The sequence below is a fragment of the Saccoglossus kowalevskii genome, chromosome 8 (genome assembly GCF_978046115.1).
Source record: "Saccoglossus kowalevskii chromosome 8, keSacKowa6.1, whole genome shotgun sequence".
NCBI classification, from domain to species: domain Eukaryota; kingdom Metazoa; phylum Hemichordata; class Enteropneusta; family Harrimaniidae; genus Saccoglossus; species Saccoglossus kowalevskii.
In genome coordinates, this window is record NC_140648.1 from 3,626,958 (window position 1) to 3,651,131 (window position 24,174).

Consider the following 24,174-nt stretch of genomic DNA (forward strand, 5'->3'; position numbering starts at 1 on the left):
TTTAGGTATAAGTATCGGTCTTATTTCTGGTCAAGATTTAACACGGAATAGAAGAGGGCGGACATTCCTCAGTGAAACCTGTTGGCTTACCTGTGCTTCTATTGGAAATGCTCTTCTAATAGAGCAAATACGGTAACTGTTTTATTTGGAATAAACAGGGATGACAGAAATGGTACTTTGGTATAAATATGGGTATTTTGCCACTATCCAGGTATAAAAATGGTCGCACTTTTGAGCACTCGGGGCCACCGCCAGCCATTTATCAACTGCCCCCGGGATACACATGTTTTCATTCTAGAGTAAACTGCTCAAATTTAACTTTTATTCCATTGAATATTCTATTTTCAGTACCACTCTCCGACAATATGATTAAAATAAGATCCTATTTTTTTGTTTTTAAATTTGTTTTTAAATTTGTGTTTAATTATTTATTTTCATTTATTATTTATTTGCTGGCATTTTTTAAGTTAAAAAAATACCGAATTACAAGTGCGTAACAAAACACATAAAAAAAGTAAAAGTATAATAAATATATAAAATAAAATACACGCCGTACAAGACATCAGATTTTAATCAGATTGCATTCTCCGAATAGATAAAAACATATATAAGGCACGTGATGGAGGGGATTCTCCGTAACTTAAGTTGACAATCTCCTGTGTCAGAAGGTATATAACCGTAAAACTGTGACTGTCTGCTGCGCACACACACCTGTATACATCAGTTCTAGTAACAGTGATGTACATGAGCTATTTGGGATTATTTATTACGTATTTACTCAAGGTGCTCATAAGCAAAATATAAATACGAATTCGGCAAACAATAGCAAAATACTTTTCTAGGTAATGTTTTGCTAGGATAGTTACCGTATTTCCCACTCCCTTTATGGGGTGAGTCATTATTTTCCATACATCCATATTGAAGGGCGACAATCGTCGAATCGCGTTCTGTTCGATATGTGACTCATAGCGACGTATACAACGCGTGTAAAATACATTGTTTATTTACATGAAATTCGAACACGCGCTGCGCGACGACCGCCGCCCTTTAAAATTTGGCCGGCCGACCCAGAGGCAAACCCCCAGTCATCTGAAGACGTCCCTAATGAATTACTGATCAAAGTGTACTGTGATTGTATGATGACATACACATATCGCTTGCCTCACGGAGTCGGCACGGAGTTTGAATGTTTAAATGGCGTCGTCTGTGTCCAGGATAAATGGGCTGTAAACGGAAGTTCACGCTAAGGTCACAACGATTTGTCAGGTGACCGAAAGTACATAGCAGATTTATTTATGTGCCACAGCGCGTTCGTAGAACTAGTACACATTGAATTGAGGACATGAACGCTGTGAAACTGACGGCACTTCTTCAACTTCTGGTTTACCATGGATACGTAATAACGTCAACATTAGCACATGATAAGCCAATAATAGGTAACAAATTCGTTAAGGGTTCATATTTGAAAACTGGTGATGAGTGGGTGGGAAGCTGGTTGAACAAATTCTAGCTGGCCGTCCATGGTCATCTCCTAAATGGTGTGGTGAGGCAAAGGATGAAATAATAAACCATGGTGCGGAATGACATTATTTTTGCAACAACCCAAATTTCTTCAGCCCATTCTCCCCATGTTACACATAGAAAATGTGTGGTTTCTATAAATTGTTCCATGCACGACATCATTTTGTGCCATATGCCATAAACAAAATATTCTAATCCTACAGGTGTGCTATCTCAGAAGACTGATGAAGAAAAAGCTTTCTATGGTAACACCTACATAGCTGCATCTTATGTGAAATTCTTGGAAAGTTCTGGCGCTAGAGTTGTACCTATACTTGTGAACCAATCAAACTCTTACTATCAGCATCTCTTTAATTCAATCAATGGGTAAGGGACATTTATTACATTAGTAATAAAGTTATTATTATTAAAGTATCAAATTTGCCACACAATGTGTGTTTAATATTTGTGTAGACAAAACATGTGCTATACAAAGCAGTAGCTGAAAGATAATTATTTAATAAAACAACAACAATAATAAATAAAATAAATCAACTCCTCTATTTGTTTAGGCAGTGCGTATACCCCAGTATTTTAAATACATGCAATTTCCATCACTCCACTATACTCCCACATGATTGGTAGGCATTCATAAAATGTGGCTATTTCATTGGTTGAGTTAACCGGTATTGCAGCAGATGTCAAAAAAAAAAAAGAGGAGAGTCTCCCTGTGAAATTTATTTTGACAAATTGTAATAATAGGTTTGACTTTTCAACGCTATTATTCATAATATGGTAACCTAATTTATTCGCTTGTTTGTAACACATGTTTCTGCTGGTGGTTTGTGATTGGCTGCTGTTCACAGTACGAAGGAAATACAGGTTAAAATCTGTTGTGGACAGACAGAAGCTGTATGATCTGGAAACACAATGGAGAATAATGTACATTGTAACAGTAACAGTTCTAGGGTATACAGTTAACTGTTGCCAATAGAGACGGTACAACAAAGCCTCAAAAATAATTTATGAACTAGCATTGAGAATTGTTCCCCCTTTGCATTTTAACACCATGTCTGTTTGTTCAATCAGTGCACTACTTCCTGGTGGAGATGTTGATATGAAAACATCTGGGTACGGCAAAGCTGCAAAAATAATTTATGATCTAGCAGTCCAGGTAAATACAATGTGAAAAAAAAGTGAACCCTACATGCTATGGGGTGAGATCAGTGCCAAAAACATTTCTATTATATATTATTTTATTTATATTATTTTATCATTATTTTTTACTCCCATGTGCGAAGCACAAAATGGGAGTCTTTGCAGTTAGTGTGTCTGTATGTGTATGTGTGTGTGTGTGTATGTGTGTCCGACTGTTCCACTGCTATCTCAAGAACCATACATCGGTTTTTGATGAAACTTGGTGCATAGATGCTCTGGGCCAATGGGCAGATTTGATTAGGTTTTGGTAAAAATCCATGCTCGTTAATTACCTAATTTGCATGATAATTAGCTAATTTTTAGCTGTTCTATGACTGTTCCACTGATATCTAAAGAACCACTCATTGGATTTTGATGAAACTTGGTACATAGATGCTCTGAACATATGCGCAGATTTTATCAGTTTTTGGTAAAAATCCGTGCATATTAATTACCTAATTTGCATGATAATTAGCTATTTTTTAGTGGTTCCATGACTGTTCCACTGATATCTAAACAACCACTCATTGGATTTTGATGAAACTTGGTACATAGATGCTCTGAACTAATGCTAGGTTTTGATTAGGTTTTGGTAAAAATCCATGCTCGTTAATTACCTAATTTACATGATAATTAGCTAATTTTTAGCTGTTCTATGACTGTTCCACTGATATCTAAAGAACCACTCATTGGATTTTGATGAAACTTGGTACATAGATGCTCTGAACATATGCGCAGATTTGATTAGTTTTTGGTAAAAATCCATGCATATTAATTACCTAATTTGCATGATAATTAGCTATTTTTTAGTGGTTCCATGACTGTTCCACTGATATCTAAACAACCACTCATTGGATTTTGATGAAACTTGGTACATAGATGCTCTGAACTAATGCCAGGTTTTGATTAGTTTTTGGTAATAATCCGTGGATACTAATTACCTAATTTGCATAATGATTAGTCAATTTTCGGTTTTTCCACTGATATCTCAAGTACTAATCATCACATTTCAATGAAACTTGGTACATAGATGTCATATGACACTGCACAGACCTGATAGTTTTTATGGCAATATCAGTACATATAATTACCTAATTTGCATAATTAATTAATTTTCAGCTTTTGATATAAGTAGTGAGCATTACATTTCAATGAAACTTGGTACTTACATACTCAAGGACTATGCAGAGATTGATTGTTTCGGATAAATATTTGTGCATATTAATCACCTAATTTGCATAATTAGTTAATTTTCAGCTTTTCCACGGGTATCTCAAGTACTAATCATCGCATTTCAATGAAACTTGGTACATAGATCCTTTAGGACTATGCAGAGACCTGATTAGTTTCAGGGTAAATAATTGTGCATATTAATTACCTAATTTGCATAATAAATTTTTAGCTTTTCTACTGATATCTAAAGTACTAATCATCACATTTCAATGAATCTAGAATTATGCAGAGACCCAATTAGTTTTTGGTAAATATTTGTGCATATTAATCACCTAATTTGCATAATTAACCAATTTCCAACTTTCACACTGATATCTCAGGTACTAATCATCACATATCAATGAATGTTTAAACGTGGATGCTGTAGGACAATAGACAGACCTGGATAATTGTGGGTTAAAATCTGTACATATTAATTACCCAATTTGCATAATTAACCAATTTTAAGCTTTCACACTGATATCTAAAGTACTAATTTCCATTTTAATGAAACTTAGTACAAAGATGCTCTAGGACAATGTACAAACCTAATTAGTTTGGGGTAAAACTCTGTTCATATTATTTCCCTAATTAGCATAATAATTCATAATTTTTTGGTTCTAATCACATTTCAATTAAACTTGGTACATAGAGTTTTTGTTACATTGCGCAGACCTCATTAGTTTTACAATCAAATCTGTTCATGTTAATTTTCTGATTTGCATAATTAGTTTTCAGCTAAGTAATTTCAAATTATTTTTAATGTGTCTCCAATACTCTCAGCACATGGGAGTTCTTTCTAAGCTTTCTTTGATTTCATTTTGTTAGCATTTTTACATTATTCCATCATTGTGTTAACATTTTTATATTATTTTATCATTATGTTCACATTATTTTTTAATTTTGTTAGCATTTTTTTATTATTTTATCATTATGGCCACATTTTTATTTTCATTTTTATATTATAAAATATATTCAGTGGTCAATTATTCAGTGATCAATGTGTTATTAATAACACACCGACCATTCTGAACAAATTAAAAGTTATCCACCATACATCTTAGACAATGTGTATTAATGTGGGATGTCTGGGTGATATGAAATACTTTAAAATGACTAATTGTCAATGGGTTTAAATTTCGCTGATTTATCATTTCAGGCATATTCAGTAGGTTTTAAATTCACGGTTTTATAATTTAGTTAATGTGTTTTATGCTAAATTTTACATATTCACTGGGTTCTAATTTAGCGCATTTTCCAGTCAGCAAAATAAGCTAAATTAAAACCCAGTAAATAATTAACCCTTTTACAGTACCTTTTATTTTTGGCAAAACATTTTAATTAGAAATGTATTATACTGGTGAAAAGAGAGATACCTTTTCTTCATCATACATAAGGGCTTGTTGTGGTAGATAAAACAGCATACCTTGAAATAGTATAGCGCCACCAAGTGTTCAATTCAAATGAAGATTAGTGTTTTAGTTCCTTTTCAATGTGCATTAAACATAGATATGCATATCATTAACACTTTTCTAGTACCAACTTTCAACAAAATCAGTCATCCAAGAGCTAATGATATAAATATGTATATGCATGTTTGATTTTGATTTGATGACCCACTGGTGGCTATTTTTGTCATCAACACTGTTTCTTAGGCGTGCTTGGATTACAATTTAATCAAATCAAAACATGCATAATATTTGGTGATTTAATTCAAAATGTCCAACTGATTAATGTGGGGATTATGCTATTTTATATGTGGGATATGAGAAGCAGCTCATTGGAGGTGCCAATTTGACTAAAAAAAACCTGTATATGGTGCTTTTTAAAGTAGTATTATTTGTCACAGCCGCTAAAAACTGGGCAGGGACTATATCATTGACAATGACTTGTTACCTTACCGGTAATAAATTTTGGTCAAACCTGGTATTTTTTACTCCATGGAAACCTGTAGCTACTTTGGCTGTACCTTATCAGATTTGTTTAATTTGAGCCAATAACTCCTTTCTCTAATATTTGAATATTTTTGAAATTTTTTAGTAACAAATTATATTGTCAATGTTTTTTTCTTTAAATACCAACCCAATAATGATAGTAAAAATTCTGAAGTCTGTTTGTCAACAGATATGATAACTTAGCTGTCCTAACTGACATGTTACCTGTCTTGTAACAGATATGATAACTTAGCTGTCCTAACTGACATGTTACCTGTCTTGTAACAGATATGATAACTTAGCTGTCCTAACTGACATGTTACCTGTCTTGTAACAGATATGATAACTTAGCTGTCCTAACTGACATGTTACCTGTCTTGTAACAGATATGATAACTTAGCTGTCCCAACTGACATGTTACCTGTCTTGTAACAGATATGATAACTTAGCTGTCCTAACTGACATGTTACCTGTCTTGTAACAGATATGATAACTTAGCTGTCCCAACTGACATGTTACCTGTCTTGTAACAGATATGATAACTTAGCTGTCCCAACTGACATGTTACCTGTCTTGTAACAGATATGATAACTTAGCTGTCCCAACTGACATGTTACCTGTCTTGTAACAGATATGATAACTTAGCTGTCCTAACTGACATGTTACCTGTCTTGTAACAGATATGATAACTTAGTTGTCCCAACTGACATGTTACCTGTCTTGTAACAGATATGATAACTTAGCTGTCCCAACTGACATGTTACCTGTCTTGTAACAGATATGATAACTTAGCTGTCCTAACTGACATGTTACCTGTCTTGTAACAGATATGATAACTTAGTTGTCCCAACTGACATGTTACCTGTCTTGTAACAGATATGATAACTTAGCTGTCCCAACTGACATGTTACCTGTCTTGTAACAGATATGATAACTTAGCTGTCCTAACTGACATGTTACCTGTCTTGTAACAGATATGATAACTTAGCTGTCCTAACTGACATGTTACCTGTCTTGTAACAGATATGATAACTTAGCTGTCCTGACTGACATGTTACCTGTCTTGTAACAGATATGATAACTTAGCTGTCCTAACTGACATGTTACCTGTCTTGTAACAGATATGATAACTTAGCTGTCCTAACTGACATGTTACTTGTCTTGTAACAGATATGATAACTTAGCTGTCCCAACTGACATGTTACCTGTCTTGTAACAGATATGATAACTTAGCTGTCCTAACTGACATGTTACCTGTCTTGTAACAGATATGATAACTTAGCTGTCCCAACTGACATGTTACCTGTCTTGTAACAGATATGATAACTTAGCTGTCCCAACTGACATGTTACCTGTCTTGTAACAGACATGATAACTTAGCTGTCCTAACTGACATGTTACCTGTCTTGTAACAGATATGATAACTTAGCTGTCCCAACTGACATGTTACCTGTCTTGTAACAGATATGATAACTTAGCTGTCCCAACTGACATGTTACCTGTCTTGTAACAGATATGATAACTTAGCTGTCCCAACTGACATGTTACCTGTCTTGTAACAGATATGATAACTTAGCTGTCCCAACTGACATGTTACCTGTCTTGTAACAGATATGATAACTTAGCTGTCCCAACTGACATGTTACCTGTCTTGTAACAGATATGATAACTTAGCTGTCCTAACTGACATGTTACCTGTCTTGTAACAGATATGATAACTTAGCTGTCCCAACTGACATGTTACCTGTCTTGTAACAGATATGATAACTTAGCTGTCCCAACTGACATGTTACCTGTCTTGTAACAGATATGATAACTTAGCTGTCCCAACTGACATGTTACCTGTCTTGTAACAGATATGATAACTTAGCTGTCCTAACTGACATGTTACCTGTCTTATAACAGATATGATAACTTAGCTGTCCCAACTGACATGTTACCTGTCTTGTAACAGATATGATAACTTAGCTGTCCCAACTGACATGTTACCTGTCTTGTAACAGATATGATAACTTAGCTGTCCTGATATGTTACCTGTCTTGTAACAGATATGATAACTTAGCTGTCCTAACTGACATGTTACCTGTCTTGTAACAGATATGATAACTTAGCTGTCCCAACTGACATGTTACCTGTCTTGTAACAGATATGATAACTTAGCTGTCCCAACTGACATGTTACCTGTCTTGTAACAGATATGATAACTTAGCTGCTGTCCTAACTGACATGTTACCTGTCTTATAACAGATATGATAACTTAGCTGTCCCAACTGACATGTTACCTGTCTTGTAACAGATATGATAACTTAGCTGTCCTGATATGTTACCTGTCTTGTAACAGATATGATAACTTAGCTGTCCTAACTGACATGTTACCTGTCTTGTAACAGATATGATAACTTAGCTGTCCCAACTGACATGTTACCTGTCTTGTAACAGATATGATAACTTAGCTGTCCCAACTGACATGTTACCTGTCTTGTAACAGATATGATAACTTAGCTGTCCTAACTGACATGTTACCTGTCTTGTAACAGATATGATAACTTAGCTGTCCCAACTGACATGTTACCTGTCTTGTAACAGATATGATAACTTAGCTGTCCCAACTGACATGTTACCTGTCTTGTAACAGATATGATAACTTAGCTGTCCTAACTGACATGTTACCTGTCTTGTAACAGATATGATAACTTAGCTGTCCCAACTGACATGTTACCTGTCTTGTAACAGATATGATAACTTGGCTGTCCCAACTGACATGTTACCTGTCTTATAACAGATATAACTTAGCTGCTGTCCTAACTGACATGTTACCTGTCTTATAACAGATATGATAACTTAGCTGTCCCAACTGACATGTTACCTGTCTTGTAACAGATATGATAACTTAGCTGTCCCAACTGACATGTTACCTGTCTTGTAACAGATATGATAATTTAGCTGTCCCAACTGACATGTTACCTGTCTTATAACAGATATGATAACTTAGCTGCTGTCCTAACTGACATGTTACCTGTCTTGTAACAGATATGATAACTTAGCTGTCCCAACTGACATGTTACCTGTCTTGTAACAGATATGATAACTTAGCTGTCCCAACTGACATGTTACCTGTCTTGTAACAGATATGATAACTTAGCTGTCCCAACTGACATGTTACCTGTCTTGTAACAGATATGATAACTTAGCTGTCCTAACTGACATGTTACCTGTCTTATAACAGATATGATAACTTAGCTGTCCCAACTGACATGTTACCTGTCTTGTAACAGATATGATAACTTAGCTGTCCCAACTGACATGTTACCTGTCTTGTAACAGATATGATAACTTAGCTGTCCTGATATGTTACCTGTCTTGTAACAGATATGATAACTTAGCTGTCCTAACTGACATGTTACCTGTCTTGTAACAGATATGATAACTTAGCTGTCCCAACTGACATGTTACCTGTCTTGTAACAGATATGATAACTTAGCTGTCCCAACTGACATGTTACCTGTCTTGTAACAGATATGATAACTTAGCTGTCCCAACTGACATGTTACCTGTCTTGTAACAGATATGATAACTTAGCTGTCCTGATATGTTACCTGTCTTGTAACAGATATGATAACTTAGCTGTCCTAACTGACATGTTACCTGTCTTGTAACAGATATGATAACTTAGCTGTCCCAACTGACATGTTACCTGTCTTGTAACAGATATGATAACTTAGCTGTCCCAACTGACATGTTACCTGTCTTGTAACAGATATGATAACTTAGCTGTCCTAACTGACATGTTACCTGTCTTGTAACAGATATGATAACTTAGCTGTCCCAACTGACATGTTACCTGTCTTGTAACAGATATGATAACTTAGCTGTCCCAACTGACATGTTACCTGTCTTGTAACAGATATGATAACTTAGCTGTCCTAACTGACATGTTACCTGTCTTGTAACAGATATGATAACTTAGCTGTCCCAACTGACATGTTACCTGTCTTGTAACAGATATGATAACTTGGATGTCCCAACTGACATGTTACCTGTTTTATAACAGATATGATAACTTAGCTGTCCCAACTGACATGTTACCTGTCTTGTAACAGATATGATAACTTAGCTGTCCCAACTGACATGTTACCTGTCTTGTAACAGATATGATAACTTAGCTGTCCTAACTGACATGTTACCTGTCTTGTAACAGATATGATAACTTAGCTGTCCTAACTGACATGTTACCTGTCTTGTAACAGATATGATAACTTAGCTGTCCCAACTGACATGTTACCTGTCTTGTAACAGATATGATAACTTAGCTGTCCTAACTGACATGTTACCTGTCTTGTAACAGATATGATAACTTAGCTGTCCCAACTGACATGTTACCTGTCTTGTAACAGATATGATAACTTAGCTGTCCCAACTGACATGTTACCTGTCTTGTAACAGATATGATAACTTAGCTGTCCTAACTGACATGTTACCTGTCTTGTAACAGATATGATAACTTAGCTGTCCCAACTGACATGTTACCTGTCTTGTAACAGATATGATAACTTGGCTGTCCCAACTGACATGTTACCTGTCTTATAACAGATATAACTTAGCTGCTGTCCTAACTGACATGTTACCTGTCTTATAACAGATATGATAACTTAGCTGTCCCAACTGACATGTTACCTGTCTTGTAACAGATATGATAACTTAGCTGTCCCAACTGACATGTTACCTGTCTTGTAACAGATATGATAACTTAGCTGTCCTAACTGACATGTTACCTGTCTTGTAACAGATATGATAACTTAGCTGTCCTAACTGACATGTTACCTGTCTTGTAACAGATATGATAACTTAGCTGTCCCAACTGACATGTTACCTGTCTTGTAACAGATATGATAACTTAGCTGTCCTAACTGACATGTTACCTGTCTTGTAACAGATATGATAACTTAGCTGTCCCAACTGACATGTTACCTGTCTTGTAACAGATATGATAACTTAGCTGTCCCAACTGACATGTTACCTGTCTTGTAACAGATATGATAACTTAGCTGTCCCAACTGACATGTTACCTGTCTTGTAACAGATATGATAATTTAGCTGTCCCAACTGACATGTTACCTGTCTTGTAACAGATATGATAACTTAGCTGTCCCAACTGACATGTTACCTGTCTTGTAACAGATATGATAACTTGGCTGTCCCAACTGACATGTTACCTGTCTTATAACAGATATAACTTAGCTGCTGTCCTAACTGACATGTTACCTGTCTTATAACAGATATGATAACTTAGCTGTCCCAACTGACATGTTACCTGTCTTGTAACAGATATGATAACTTAGCTGTCCCAACTGACATGTTACCTGTCTTGTAACAGATATGATAATTTAGCTGTCCCAACTGACATGTTACCTGTCTTATAACAGATATGATAACTTAGCTGCTGTCCTAACTGACATGTTACCTGTCTTATAACAGATATGATAACTTAGCTGTCCTAACTGACATGTTACCTGTCTTGTAACAGATATGATAACTTAGCTGTCCTAACTGACATGTTACCTGTCTTGTAACAGATATGATAACTTAGCTGTCCCAACTGACATGTTACCTGTCTTGTAACAGATATGATAACTTAGCTGTCCTAACTGACATGTTACCTGTCTTGTAACAGATATGATAACTTAGCTGTCCCAACTGACATGTTACCTGTCTTGTAACAGATATGATAACTTAGCTGTCCCAACTGACATGTTACCTGTCTTGTAACAGATATGATAACTTAGCTGTCCCAACTGACATGTTACCTGTCTTGTAACAGATATGATAACTTAGCTGCTGTCCTAACTGACATGTTACCTGTCTTATAACAGATATGATAACTTAGCTGTCCCAACTGACATGTTACCTGTCTTGTAACAGATATGATAACTTAGCTGTCCCAACTGACATGTTACCTGTCTTGTAACAGATATGATAACTTAGCTGTCCTAACTGACATGTTACCTGTCTTGTAACAGATATGATAACTTAGCTGTCCTAACTGACATGTTACCTGTCTTGTAACAGATATGATAACTTAGCTGTCCCAACTGACATGTTACCTGTCTTTTAACAGATATGATAACTTAGCTGTCCTAACTGACATGTTACCTGTCTTGTAACAGATATGATAACTTAGCTGTCCTAACTGACATGTTACCTGTCTTATAACAGATATGATAACTTAGCTGTCCTAACTGACATGTTACCTGTCTTATAACAGATATGATAACTTAGCTGTCCCAACTGACATGTTACCTGTCTTGTAACAGATATGATAACTTAGCTGTCCTAACTGACATGTTACCTGTCTTGCAACAGATATGATAACTTAGCTGTCCCAACTGACATGTTACCTGTCTTGTAACAGATATGATAACTTAGCTGTCCCAACTGACATGTTACCTGTCTTATAACAGATATGATAACTTAGCTGCTGTCCTAACTGACATGTTACCTGTCTTATAACAGATATGATAACTTAGCTGTCCCAACTGACATGTTACCTGTCTTGTAACAGATATGATAACTTAGCTGTCCCAACTGACATGTTACCTGTCTTGTAACAGATATGATAATTTAGCTGTCCCAACTGACATGTTACCTGTCTTATAACAGATATGATAACTTAGCTGCTGTCCTAACTGACATGTTACCTGTCTTATAACAGATATGATAACTTAGCTATCCTAACTGACATGTTACCTGTCTTGTAACAGATATGATAACTTAGCTGTCCCAACTGACATGTTACCTGTCGTGTAACAGATATGATAACTTAGCTGTCCTAACTGACATGTTACCTGTCTTGTAACAGATATGATAACTTAGCTGTCCCAACTGACATGTTACCTGTCTCGTAACAGATATGATAACTTAGCTGTCCCAACTGACATGTTACCTGTCTTGTAACAGATATGATAACTTAGCTGTCCTAACTGACATGTTACCTGTCTTGTAACAGATATGATAACTTAGCTGTCCTAACTGACATGTTACCTGTCTTGTAACAGATATGATAATTTAGCTGTCCCAACTGACATGTTACCTGTCTTATAACAGATATGATAACTTAGCTGCTGTCCTAACTGACATGTTACCTGTCTTATAACAGATATGATAACTTAGCTGTCCTAACTGACATGTTACCTGTCTTGTAACAGATATGATAACTTAGCTGTCCCAACTGACATGTTACCTGTCTTGTAACAGATATGATAACTTAGCTGTCCTAACTGACATGTTACCTGTCTTGTAACAGATATGATAACTTAGCTGTCCCAACTGACATGTTACCTGTCTTGTAACGGATATGATAACTTAGCTGTCCCAACTGACATGTTACCTGTCTTGTAACAGATATGATAACTTAGCTGTCCCAACTGACATGTTACCTGTCTTATAACAGATATGATAACTTAGCTGCTGTCCTAACTGACATGTTACCTGTCTTATAACAGATATGATAACTTAGCTGTCCCAACTGACATGTTACCTGTCTTTTAACAGATATGATAACTTAGCTGTCCTAACTGACATGTTACCTGTCTTGTAACAGATATGATAACTTAGCTGTCCTAACTGACATGTTACCTGTCTTGTAACAGATATGATAACTTAGCTGTCCTAACTGACATGTTACCTGTCTTGTAACAGATATGATAACTTAGCTGTCCCAACTGACATGTTACCTGTCTTGTAACAGATATGATAACTTAGCTGTCCTGATATGTTACCTGTCTTGTAACAGATATGATAACTTAGCTGTCCTACCTGACATGTTACCTGTCTTGTAACAGATATGATAACTTAGCTGTCCCAACTGACATGTTACCTGTCTTGTAACAGATATGATAACTTAGCTGTCCCAACTGACATGTTACCTGTCTTGTAACAGATATGATAACTTAGCTGTCCTAACTGACATGTTACCTGTCTTGTAACAGATATGATAACTTAGCTGTCCCAACTGACATGTTACCTGTCTTGTAACAGATATGATAACTTAGCTGTCCCAACTGACATGTTACCTGTCTTGTAACAGATATGATAACTTAGCTGTCCTAACTGACATGTTACCTGTCTTGTAACAGATATGATAACTTAGCTGTCCCAACTGACATGTTACCTGTCTTGTAACAGATATGATAACTTGGCTGTCCCAACTGACATGTTACCTGTCTTATAACAGATATAACTTAGCTGCTGTCCTAACTGACATGTTACCTGTCTTATAACAGATATGATAACTTAGCTGTCCCAACTGACATGTTACCTGTCTTGTAACAGATATGATAACTTAGCTGTCCCAACTGACATGTTACCTGTCTTGTAACAGATATGATAATTTAGCTGTCCCAACTGACATGTTACCTGTCTTATAACAGATATGATAACTTAGCTGCTGTCCTAACTGACATGTTACCTGTCTTATAACAGATATGATAACTTAGCTGCTGTCCTAACTGACATGTTACCTGTCTTATAACAGATATGATAACTTAGCTGTCCTAACTGACATGTTACCTGTCTTGTAACAGATATGATAACTTAGCTGTCCTAACTGACATGTTACCTGTCTTGTAACAGATATGATAACTTAGCTGCTGTCCTAACTGACATGTTACCTGTCTTATAACAGATATGATAACTTAGCTGCTGTCCTAACTGACATGTTACCTGTCTTATAACAGATATGATAACTTAGCTGTCCTAACTGACATGTTACCTGTCTTATAACAGATATGATAACTTAGCTGCTGTCCTAACTGACATGTTACCTGTCTTATAACAGATATGATAACTTAGCTGTCCCAACTGACATGTTACCTGTCTTGTAACAGATATGATAACTTAGCTGTCCCAACTGACATGTTACCTGTCTTGTAACAGATATGATAATTTAGCTGTCCCAACTGACATGTTACCTGTCTTATAACAGATATGATAACTTAGCTGCTGTCCTAACTGACATGTTACCTGTCTTATAACAGATATGATAACTTAGCTATCCTAACTGACATGTTACCTGTCTTGTAACAGATATGATAACTTAGCTGTCCCAACTGACATGTTACCTGTCGTGTAACAGATATGATAACTTAGCTGTCCTAACTGACATGTTACCTGTCTTGTAACAGATATGATAACTTAGCTGTCCCAACTGACATGTTACCTGTCTCGTAACAGATATGATAACTTAGCTGTCCCAACTGACATGTTACCTGTCTTGTAACAGATATGATAACTTAGCTGTCCTAACTGACATGTTACCTGTCTTGTAACAGATATGATAACTTAGCTGTCCTAACTGACATGTTACCTGTCTTGTAACAGATATGATAATTTAGCTGTCCCAACTGACATGTTACCTGTCTTATAACAGATATGATAACTTAGCTGCTGTCCTAACTGACATGTTACCTGTCTTATAACAGATATGATAACTTAGCTGTCCTAACTGACATGTTACCTGTCTTGTAACAGATATGATAACTTAGCTGTCCCAACTGACATGTTACCTGTCTTGTAACAGATATGATAACTTAGCTGTCCTAACTGACATGTTACCTGTCTTGTAACAGATATGATAACTTAGCTGTCCCAACTGACATGTTACCTGTCTTGTAACGGATATGATAACTTAGCTGTCCCAACTGACATGTTACCTGTCTTGTAACAGATATGATAACTTAGCTGTCCCAACTGACATGTTACCTGTCTTATAACAGATATGATAACTTAGCTGCTGTCCTAACTGACATGTTACCTGTCTTATAACAGATATGATAACTTAGCTGTCCCAACTGACATGTTACCTGTCTTTTAACAGATATGATAACTTAGCTGTCCTAACTGACATGTTACCTGTCTTGTAACAGATATGATAACTTAGCTGTCCTAACTGACATGTTACCTGTCTTGTAACAGATATGATAACTTAGCTGTCCTAACTGACATGTTACCTGTCTTGTAACAGATATGATAACTTAGCTGTCCCAACTGACATGTTAGCTGTCTTGTAACAGATATGATAACTTAGCTGTCCTGATATGTTACCTGTCTTGTAACAGATATGATAACTTAGCTGTCCTACCTGACATGTTACCTGTCTTGTAACAGATATGATAACTTAGCTGTCCCAACTGACATGTTACCTGTCTTGTAACAGATATGATAACTTAGCTGTCCCAACTGACATGTTACCTGTCTTGTAACAGATATGATAACTTAGCTGTCCTAACTGACATGTTACCTGTCTTGTAACAGATATGATAACTTAGCTGTCCCAACTGACATGTTACCTGTCTTGTAACAGATATGATAACTTAGCTGTCCCAACTGACATGTTACCTGTCTTGTAACAGATATGATAACTTAGCTGTCCTAACTGACATGTTACCTGTCTTGTAACAGATATGATAACTTAGCTGTCCCAACTGACATGTTACCTGTCTTGTAACAGATATGATAACTTGGCTGTCCCAACTGACATGTTACCTGTCTTATAACAGATATAACTTAGCTGCTGTCCTAACTGACATGTTACCTGTCTTATAACAGATATGATAACTTAGCTGTCCCAACTGACATGTTACCTGTCTTGTAACAGATATGATAACTTAGCTGTCCCAACTGACATGTTACCTGTCTTGTAACAGATATGATAATTTAGCTGTCCCAACTGACATGTTACCTGTCTTATAACAGATATGATAACTTAGCTGCTGTCCTAACTGACATGTTACCTGTCTTATAACAGATATGATAACTTAGCTGCTGTCCTAACTGACATGTTACCTGTCTTATAACAGATATGATAACTTAGCTGTCCTAACTGACATGTTACCTGTCTTGTAACAGATATGATAACTTAGCTGTCCTAACTGACATGTTACCTGTCTTGTAACAGATATGATAACTTAGCTGTCCTAACTGACATGTTACCTGTCTTATAACAGATATGATAACTTAGCTGTCCCAACTGACATGTTACCTGTCTTGTAACAGTTATGATAACTTAGCTGTCCTAACTGACATGTTACCTGTCTTGTAACAGATATGATAACTTAGCTGTCCCAACTGACATGTTACCTGTCTTGTAACAGATATGATAACTTAGCTGTCCCAACTGACATGTTACCTGTCTTGTAACAGATATGATAACTTAGCTGTCCCAACTGACATGTTACCTGTCTTGTAACAGATATGATAACTTAGCTGTCCTAACTGACATGTTACCTGTCTTATAACAGATATGATAACTTAGCTGTCCCAACTGACATGTTACCTGTCTTGTAACAGATATGATAACTTAGCTGTCCTAACTGACATGTTACCTGTCTTGTAACAGATATGATAACTTAGCTGTCCCAACTGACATGTTACCTGTCTTGTAACAGATATGATAACTTAGCTGTCCCAACTGACATGTTACCTGTCTTATAACAGATATGATAACTTAGCTGCTGTCCTAACTGACATGTTACCTGTCTTATAACAGATATGATAACTTAGCTGTCCCAACTGACATGTTACCTGTCTTGTAACAGATATGATAACTTAGCTGTCCCAACTGACATGTTACCTGTCTTGTAACAGATATGATAATTTAGCTGTCCCAACTGACATGTTACCTGTCTTATAACAGATATGATAACTTAGCTGCTGTCCTAACTGACATGTTACCTGTCTTATAACAGATATGATAACTTAGCTATCCTAACTGACATGTTACCTGTCTTGTAACAGATATGATAACTTAGCTGTCCCAACTGACATGTTACCTGTCGTGTAACAGATATGATAACTTAGCTGTCCTAACTGACATGTTACCTGTCTTGTAACAGATATGATAACTTAGCTGTCCCAACTGACATGTTACCTGTCTCGTAACAGATATGATAACTTAGCTGTCCCAACTGACATGTTACCTGTCTTGTAACAGATATGATAACTTAGCTGTCCTAACTGACATGTTACCTGTCTTGTAACAGATATGATAACTTAGCTGTCCTAACTGACATGTTACCTGTCTTGTAACAGATATGATAATTTAGCTGTCCCAACTGACATGTTACCTGTCTTATAACAGATATGATAACTTAGATGCTGTCCTAACTGACATGTTACCTGTCTTATAACAGATATGATAACTTAGCTGTCCTAACTGACATGTTACCTGTCTTGTAACAGATATGATAACTTAGCTGTCCCAACTGACATGTTACCTGTCTTGTAACAGATATGATAACTTAGCTGTCCTAACTGACATGTTACCTGTCTTGTAACAGATATGATAACTTAGCTGTCCTAACTGACATGTTACCTGTCTTGTAACAGATATGATAACTTAGCTGTCCTAACTGACATGTTACCTGTCTTGTAACAGATATGATAACTTAGCTGTCCCAACTGACATGTTACCTGTCTTGTAACAGATATGATAACTTAGCTGTCCTGATATGTTACCTGTCTTGTAACAGATATGATAACTTAGCTGTCCTACCTGACATGTTACCTGTCTTGTAACAGATATGATAACTTAGCTGTCCCAACTGACATGTTACCTGTCTTGTAACAGATATGATAACTTAGCTGTCCCAACTGACATGTTACCTGTCTTGTAACAGATATGATAACTTAGCTGTCCTAACTGACATGTTACCTGTCTTGTAACAGATATGATAACTTAGCTGTCCCAACTGACATGTTACCTGTCTTGTAACAGATATGATAACTTAGCTGTCCCAACTGACATGTTACCTGTCTTGTAACAGATATGATAACTTAGCTGTCCTAACTGACATGTTACCTGTCTTGTAACAGATATGATAACTTAGCTGTCCCAACTGACATGTTACCTGTCTTGTAACAGATATGATAACTTGGCTGTCCCAACTGACATGTTACCTGTCTTATAACAGATATAACTTAGCTGCTGTCCTAACTGACATGTTACCTGTCTTATAACAGATATGATAACTTAGCTGTCCCAACTGACATGTTACCTGTCTTGTAACAGATATGATAACTTAGCTGTCCCAACTGACATGTTACCTGTCTTGTAACAGATATGATAATTTAGCTGTCCCAACTGACATGTTACCTGTCTTATAACAGATATGATAACTTAGCTGCTGTCCTAACTGACATGTTACCTGTCTTATAACAGATATGATAACTTAGCTGCTGTCCTAACTGACATGTTACCTGTCTTATAACAGATATGATAACTTAGCTGTCCTAACTGACATGTTACCTGTCTTGTAACAGATATGATAACTTAGCTGTCCTAACTGACATGTTACCTGTCTTGTAACAGATATGATAACTTAGCTGCTGTCCTAACTGACATGTTACCTGTCTTATAACAGATATGATAACTTAGCTGCTGTCCTAACTGACATGTTACCTGTCTTATAACAGATATGATAACTTAGCTGTCCTAACTGACATGTTACCTGTCTTATAACAGATATGATAACTTAGCTGCTGTCCTAACTGACATGTTACCTGTCTTATAACAGATATGATAACTTAGCTGTCCCAACTGACATGTTACCTGTCTTGTAACAGATATGATAACTTAGCTGTCCCAACTGACATGTTACCTGTCTTGTAACAGATATGATAATTTAGCTGTCCCAACTGACATGTTACCTGTCTTATAACAGATATGATAACTTAGCTGCTGTCCTAACTGACATGTTACCTGTCTTATAACAGATATGATAACTTAGCTATCCTAACTGACATGTTACCTGTCTTGTAACAGATATGATAACTTAGCTGTCCCAACTGACATGTTACCTGTCGTGTAACAGATATGATAACTTAGCTGTCCTAACTGACATGTTACCTGTCTTGTAACAGATATGATAACTTAGCTGTCCCAACTGACATGTTACCTGTCTCGTAACAGATATGATAACTTAGCTGTCCCAACTGACATGTTACCTGTCTTGTAACAGATATGATAACTTAGCTGTCCTAACTGACATGTTACCTGTCTTGTAACAGATATGATAACTTAGCTGTCCTAACTGACATGTTACCTGTCTTGTAACGGATATGATAACTTAGCTGTCCCAACTGACATGTTACCTGTCTTGTAACAGATATGATAACTTAGCTGTCCCAACTGACATGTTACCTGTCTTATAACAGATATGATAACTTAGCTGCTGTCCTAACTGACATGTTACCTGTCTTATAACAGATATGATAACTTAGCTGTCCCAACTGACATGTTACCTGTCTTTTAACAGATATGATAACTTAGCTGTCCTAACTGACATGTTACCTGTCTTGTAACAGATATGATAACTTAGCTGTCCTAACTGACATGTTACCTGTCTTGTAACAGATATGATAACTTAGCTGTCCTAACTGACATGTTACCTGTCTTGTAACAGATATGATAACTTAGCTGTCCCAACTGACATGTTACCTGTCTTGTAACAGATATGATAACTTAGCTGTCCTGATATGTTACCTGTCTTGTAACAGATATGATAACTTAGCTGTCCTACCTGACATGTTACCTGTCTTGTAACAGATATGATAACTTAGCTGTCCCAACTGACATGTTACCTGTCTTGTAACAGATATGATAACTTAGCTGTCCCAACTGACATGTTACCTGTCTTGTAACAGATATGATAACTTAGCTGTCCTAACTGACATGTTACCTGTCTTGTAACAGATATGATAACTTAGCTGTCCCAACTGACATGTTACCTGTCTTGTAACAGATATGATAACTTAGCTGTCCCAACTGACATGTTACCTGTCTTGTAACAGATATGATAACTTAGCTGTCCTAACTGACATGTTACCTGTCTTGTAACAGATATGATAACTTAGCTGTCCCAACTGACATGTTACCTGTCTTGTAACAGATATAACTTGGCTGTCCCAACTGACATGTTACCTGTCTTATAACAGATATAACTTAGCTGCTGTACTAACTGACATGTTACCTGTCTTATAACAGATATGATAACTTAGCTGTCCCAACTGACATGTTACCTGTCTTGTAACAGATATGATAACTTAGCTGTCCCAACTGACATGTTACCTGTCTTGTAACAGATATGATAATTTAGCTGTCCCAACTGACATGTTACCTGTCTTATAACAGATATGATAACTTAGCTGCTGTCCTAACTGACATGTTACCTGTCTTATAACAGATATGATAACTTAGCTGCTGTCCTAACTGACATGTTACCTGTCTTATAACAGATATGATAACTTAGCTGTCCTAACTGACATGTTACCTGTCTTGTAACAGATATGATAACTTAGCTGTCCTAACTGACATGTTACCTGTCTTGTAACAGATATGATAACTTAGCTGTCCTAACTGACATGTTACCTGTCTTATAACAGATATGATAACTTAGCTGTCCCAACTGACATGTTACCTGTCTTGTAACAGTTATGATAACTTAGCTGTCCTAACTGACATGTTACCTGTCTTGTAACAGATATGATAACTTAGCTGTCCCAACTGACATGTTACCTGTCTTGTAACAGATATGATAACTTAGCTGTCCCAACTGACATGTTACCTGTCTTATAACAGATATGATAACTTAGCTGCTGTCCTAACTGACATGTTACCTGTCTTATAACAGATATGATAACTTAGCTGTCCCAACTGACATGTTACCTGTCTTGTAACAGATATGATAACTTAGCTGTCCCAACTGACATGTTACCTGTCTTGTAACAGATATGATAATTTAGCTGTCCCAACTGACATGTTACCTGTCTTGTAACAGATATGATAACTTAGCTGCTGTCCTAACTGACATGTTACCTGTCTTATAACAGATATGATAACTTAGCTGTCCTAACTGACATGTTACCTGTCTTGTAACAGATATGATAACTTAGCTGTCCCAACTGACATGTTACCTGTCGTGTAACAGATATGATAACTTAGCTGTCCTAACTGACATGTTACCTGTCTTGTAACAGATATGATAACTTAGCTGTCCCAACTGACATGTTACCTGTCTTGTAACAGATATGATAACTTAGCTGTCCCAACTGACATGTTACCTGTCTTGTAACAGATATGATAACTTAGCTGTCCTAACTGACATGTTACCTGTCTTGTAACAGATATGATAACTTAGCTGTCCCAACTGACATGTTACCTGTCTTATAACAGATATGATAACTTAGCTACTGTCCTAACTGACATGTTACCTGTCTTATAACAGATATGATAACTTAGCTGTCCTAACTGACATGTTACCTGTCTTATAACAGATATGATAACTTAGCTGTCCCAACTGACATGTTACCTGTCTTGTAACAGATATGATAACTTAGCTGTCCTAACTGACATGTTACCTGTCTTGTAACAGATATGATAACTTAGCTGTCCCAACTGACATGTTACCTGTCTTGTAACAGATATGATAACTTAGCTGTCCCAACTGACATGTTACCTGTCTTATAACATATATGATAACTTAGCTGCTGTCCTAACTGACATGTTACCTGTCTTATAACAGATATGATAACTTAGCTGTCCCAACTGACATGTTACCTGTCTTGTAACAGATATGATAACTTAGCTGTCCCAACTGACATGTTACCTGTCTTGTAACAGATATGATAATTTAGCTGTCCCAACTGACATGTTACCTGTCTTATAACAGATATGATAACTTAGCTGCTGTCCTAACTGACATGTTACCTGTCTTATAACAGATATGATAACTTAGCTGTCCTAACTGACATGTTACCTGTCTTGTAACAGATATGATAACTTAGCTGTCCTAACTGACATGTTACCTGTCTTGTAACAGATATGATAACTTAGCTGTCCTAACTGACATGTTACCTGTCTTGTAACAGATATGATAACTTAGCTGTCCCAACTGACATGTTACCTGTCTTGTAACAGATATGATAACTTAGCTGTCCTAACTGACATGTTACCTGTCTTGTAACAGATATGATAACTTAGCTGTCCTAACTGACATGTTACCTGTCTTGTAACAGATATGATAACTTAGCTGTCCCAACTGACATGTTACCTGTCTTGTAACAGATATGATAACTTAGCTGTCCCAACTGACATGTTACCTGTCTTGTAACAGATATGATAACTTAGCTGTCCCAACTGACATGTTACCTGTCTTATAACAGATATGATAACTTAGCTGCTGTCCTAACTGACATGTTACCTGTCTTATAACAGATATGATAACTTAGCTGTCCCAACTGACATGTTACCTGTCTTATAACAGATATGATAACTTAGCTGTCTCAACTGACATGTTACCTGTCTTGTAACAGATATGATAACTTAGCTGTCCTAACTGACATGTTACCTGTCTTGTAACAGATATGATAACTTAGCTGTCCCAACTGACATGTTACCTGTCTTGTAACAGATATGATAACTTAGCTGTCCCAACTGACATGTTACCTGTCTTATAACATATATGATAACTTAGCTGCTGTCCTAACTGACATGTTACCTGTCTTATAACAGATATGATAACTTAGCTGTCCCAACTGACATGTTACCTGTCTTGTAACAGATATGATAACTTAGCTGTCCCAACTGACATGTTACCTGTCTTGTAACAGATATGATAATTTAGCTGTCCCAACTGACATGTTACCTGTCTTATAACAGATATGATAACTTAGCTGCTGTCCTAACTGACATGTTACCTGTCTTATAACAGATATGATAACTTAGCTGTCCTAACTGACATGTTACCTGTCTTGTAACAGATATGATAACTTAGCTGTCCTAACTGACATGTTACCTGTCTTGTAACAGATATGATAACTTAGCTGTCCTAACTGACATGTTACCTGTCTTGTAACACATATGATAACTTAGCTGTCCCAACTGACATGTTACCTGTCTTGTAACAGATATGATAACTTAGCTGTCCTAACTGACATGTTACCTGTCTTGTAACAGATATGATAACTTAGCTGTCCTAACTGACATGTTACCTGTCTTGTAACAGATATGATAACTTAGCTGTCCCAACTGACATGTTACCTGTCTTGTAACAGATATGATAACTTAGCTGTCCCAACTGACATGTTACCTGTCTTGTAACAGATATGATAACTTAGCTGTCCCAACTGACATGTTACCTGTCTTGTAACAGATATGATAACTTAGCTGTCCCAACTGACATGTTACCTGTCTTGTAACAGATATGATAACTTAGCTGTCCCAACTGACATGTTACCTGTCTTGTAACAGATATGATAACTTAGCTGTCCTAACTGACAT

At 36.4% G+C, this 24,174-nt stretch overlaps 1 protein-coding gene across 1 annotated transcript in view; it reads left to right on the top strand.

The window, feature by feature from the left end:
- Window positions 1-1,274: 1,274 nt before the first annotated feature.
- Window positions 1,275-24,174, top strand: part of LOC102807920 (gamma-glutamyl hydrolase-like) — a 185,000-nt gene continuing 162,100 nt past the window's right edge. Inside the window, exons 1-3 of the mRNA XM_085502033.1 lie at window positions 1,275-1,436; window positions 1,725-1,887; window positions 2,590-2,674. Of these exons, the coding sequence (XP_085358159.1) occupies window positions 1,343-1,436; window positions 1,725-1,887; window positions 2,590-2,674 (342 nt within the window). The 5' untranslated portion in view covers window positions 1,275-1,342. The remainder of the gene's footprint in view (window positions 1,437-1,724; window positions 1,888-2,589; window positions 2,675-24,174) is intronic.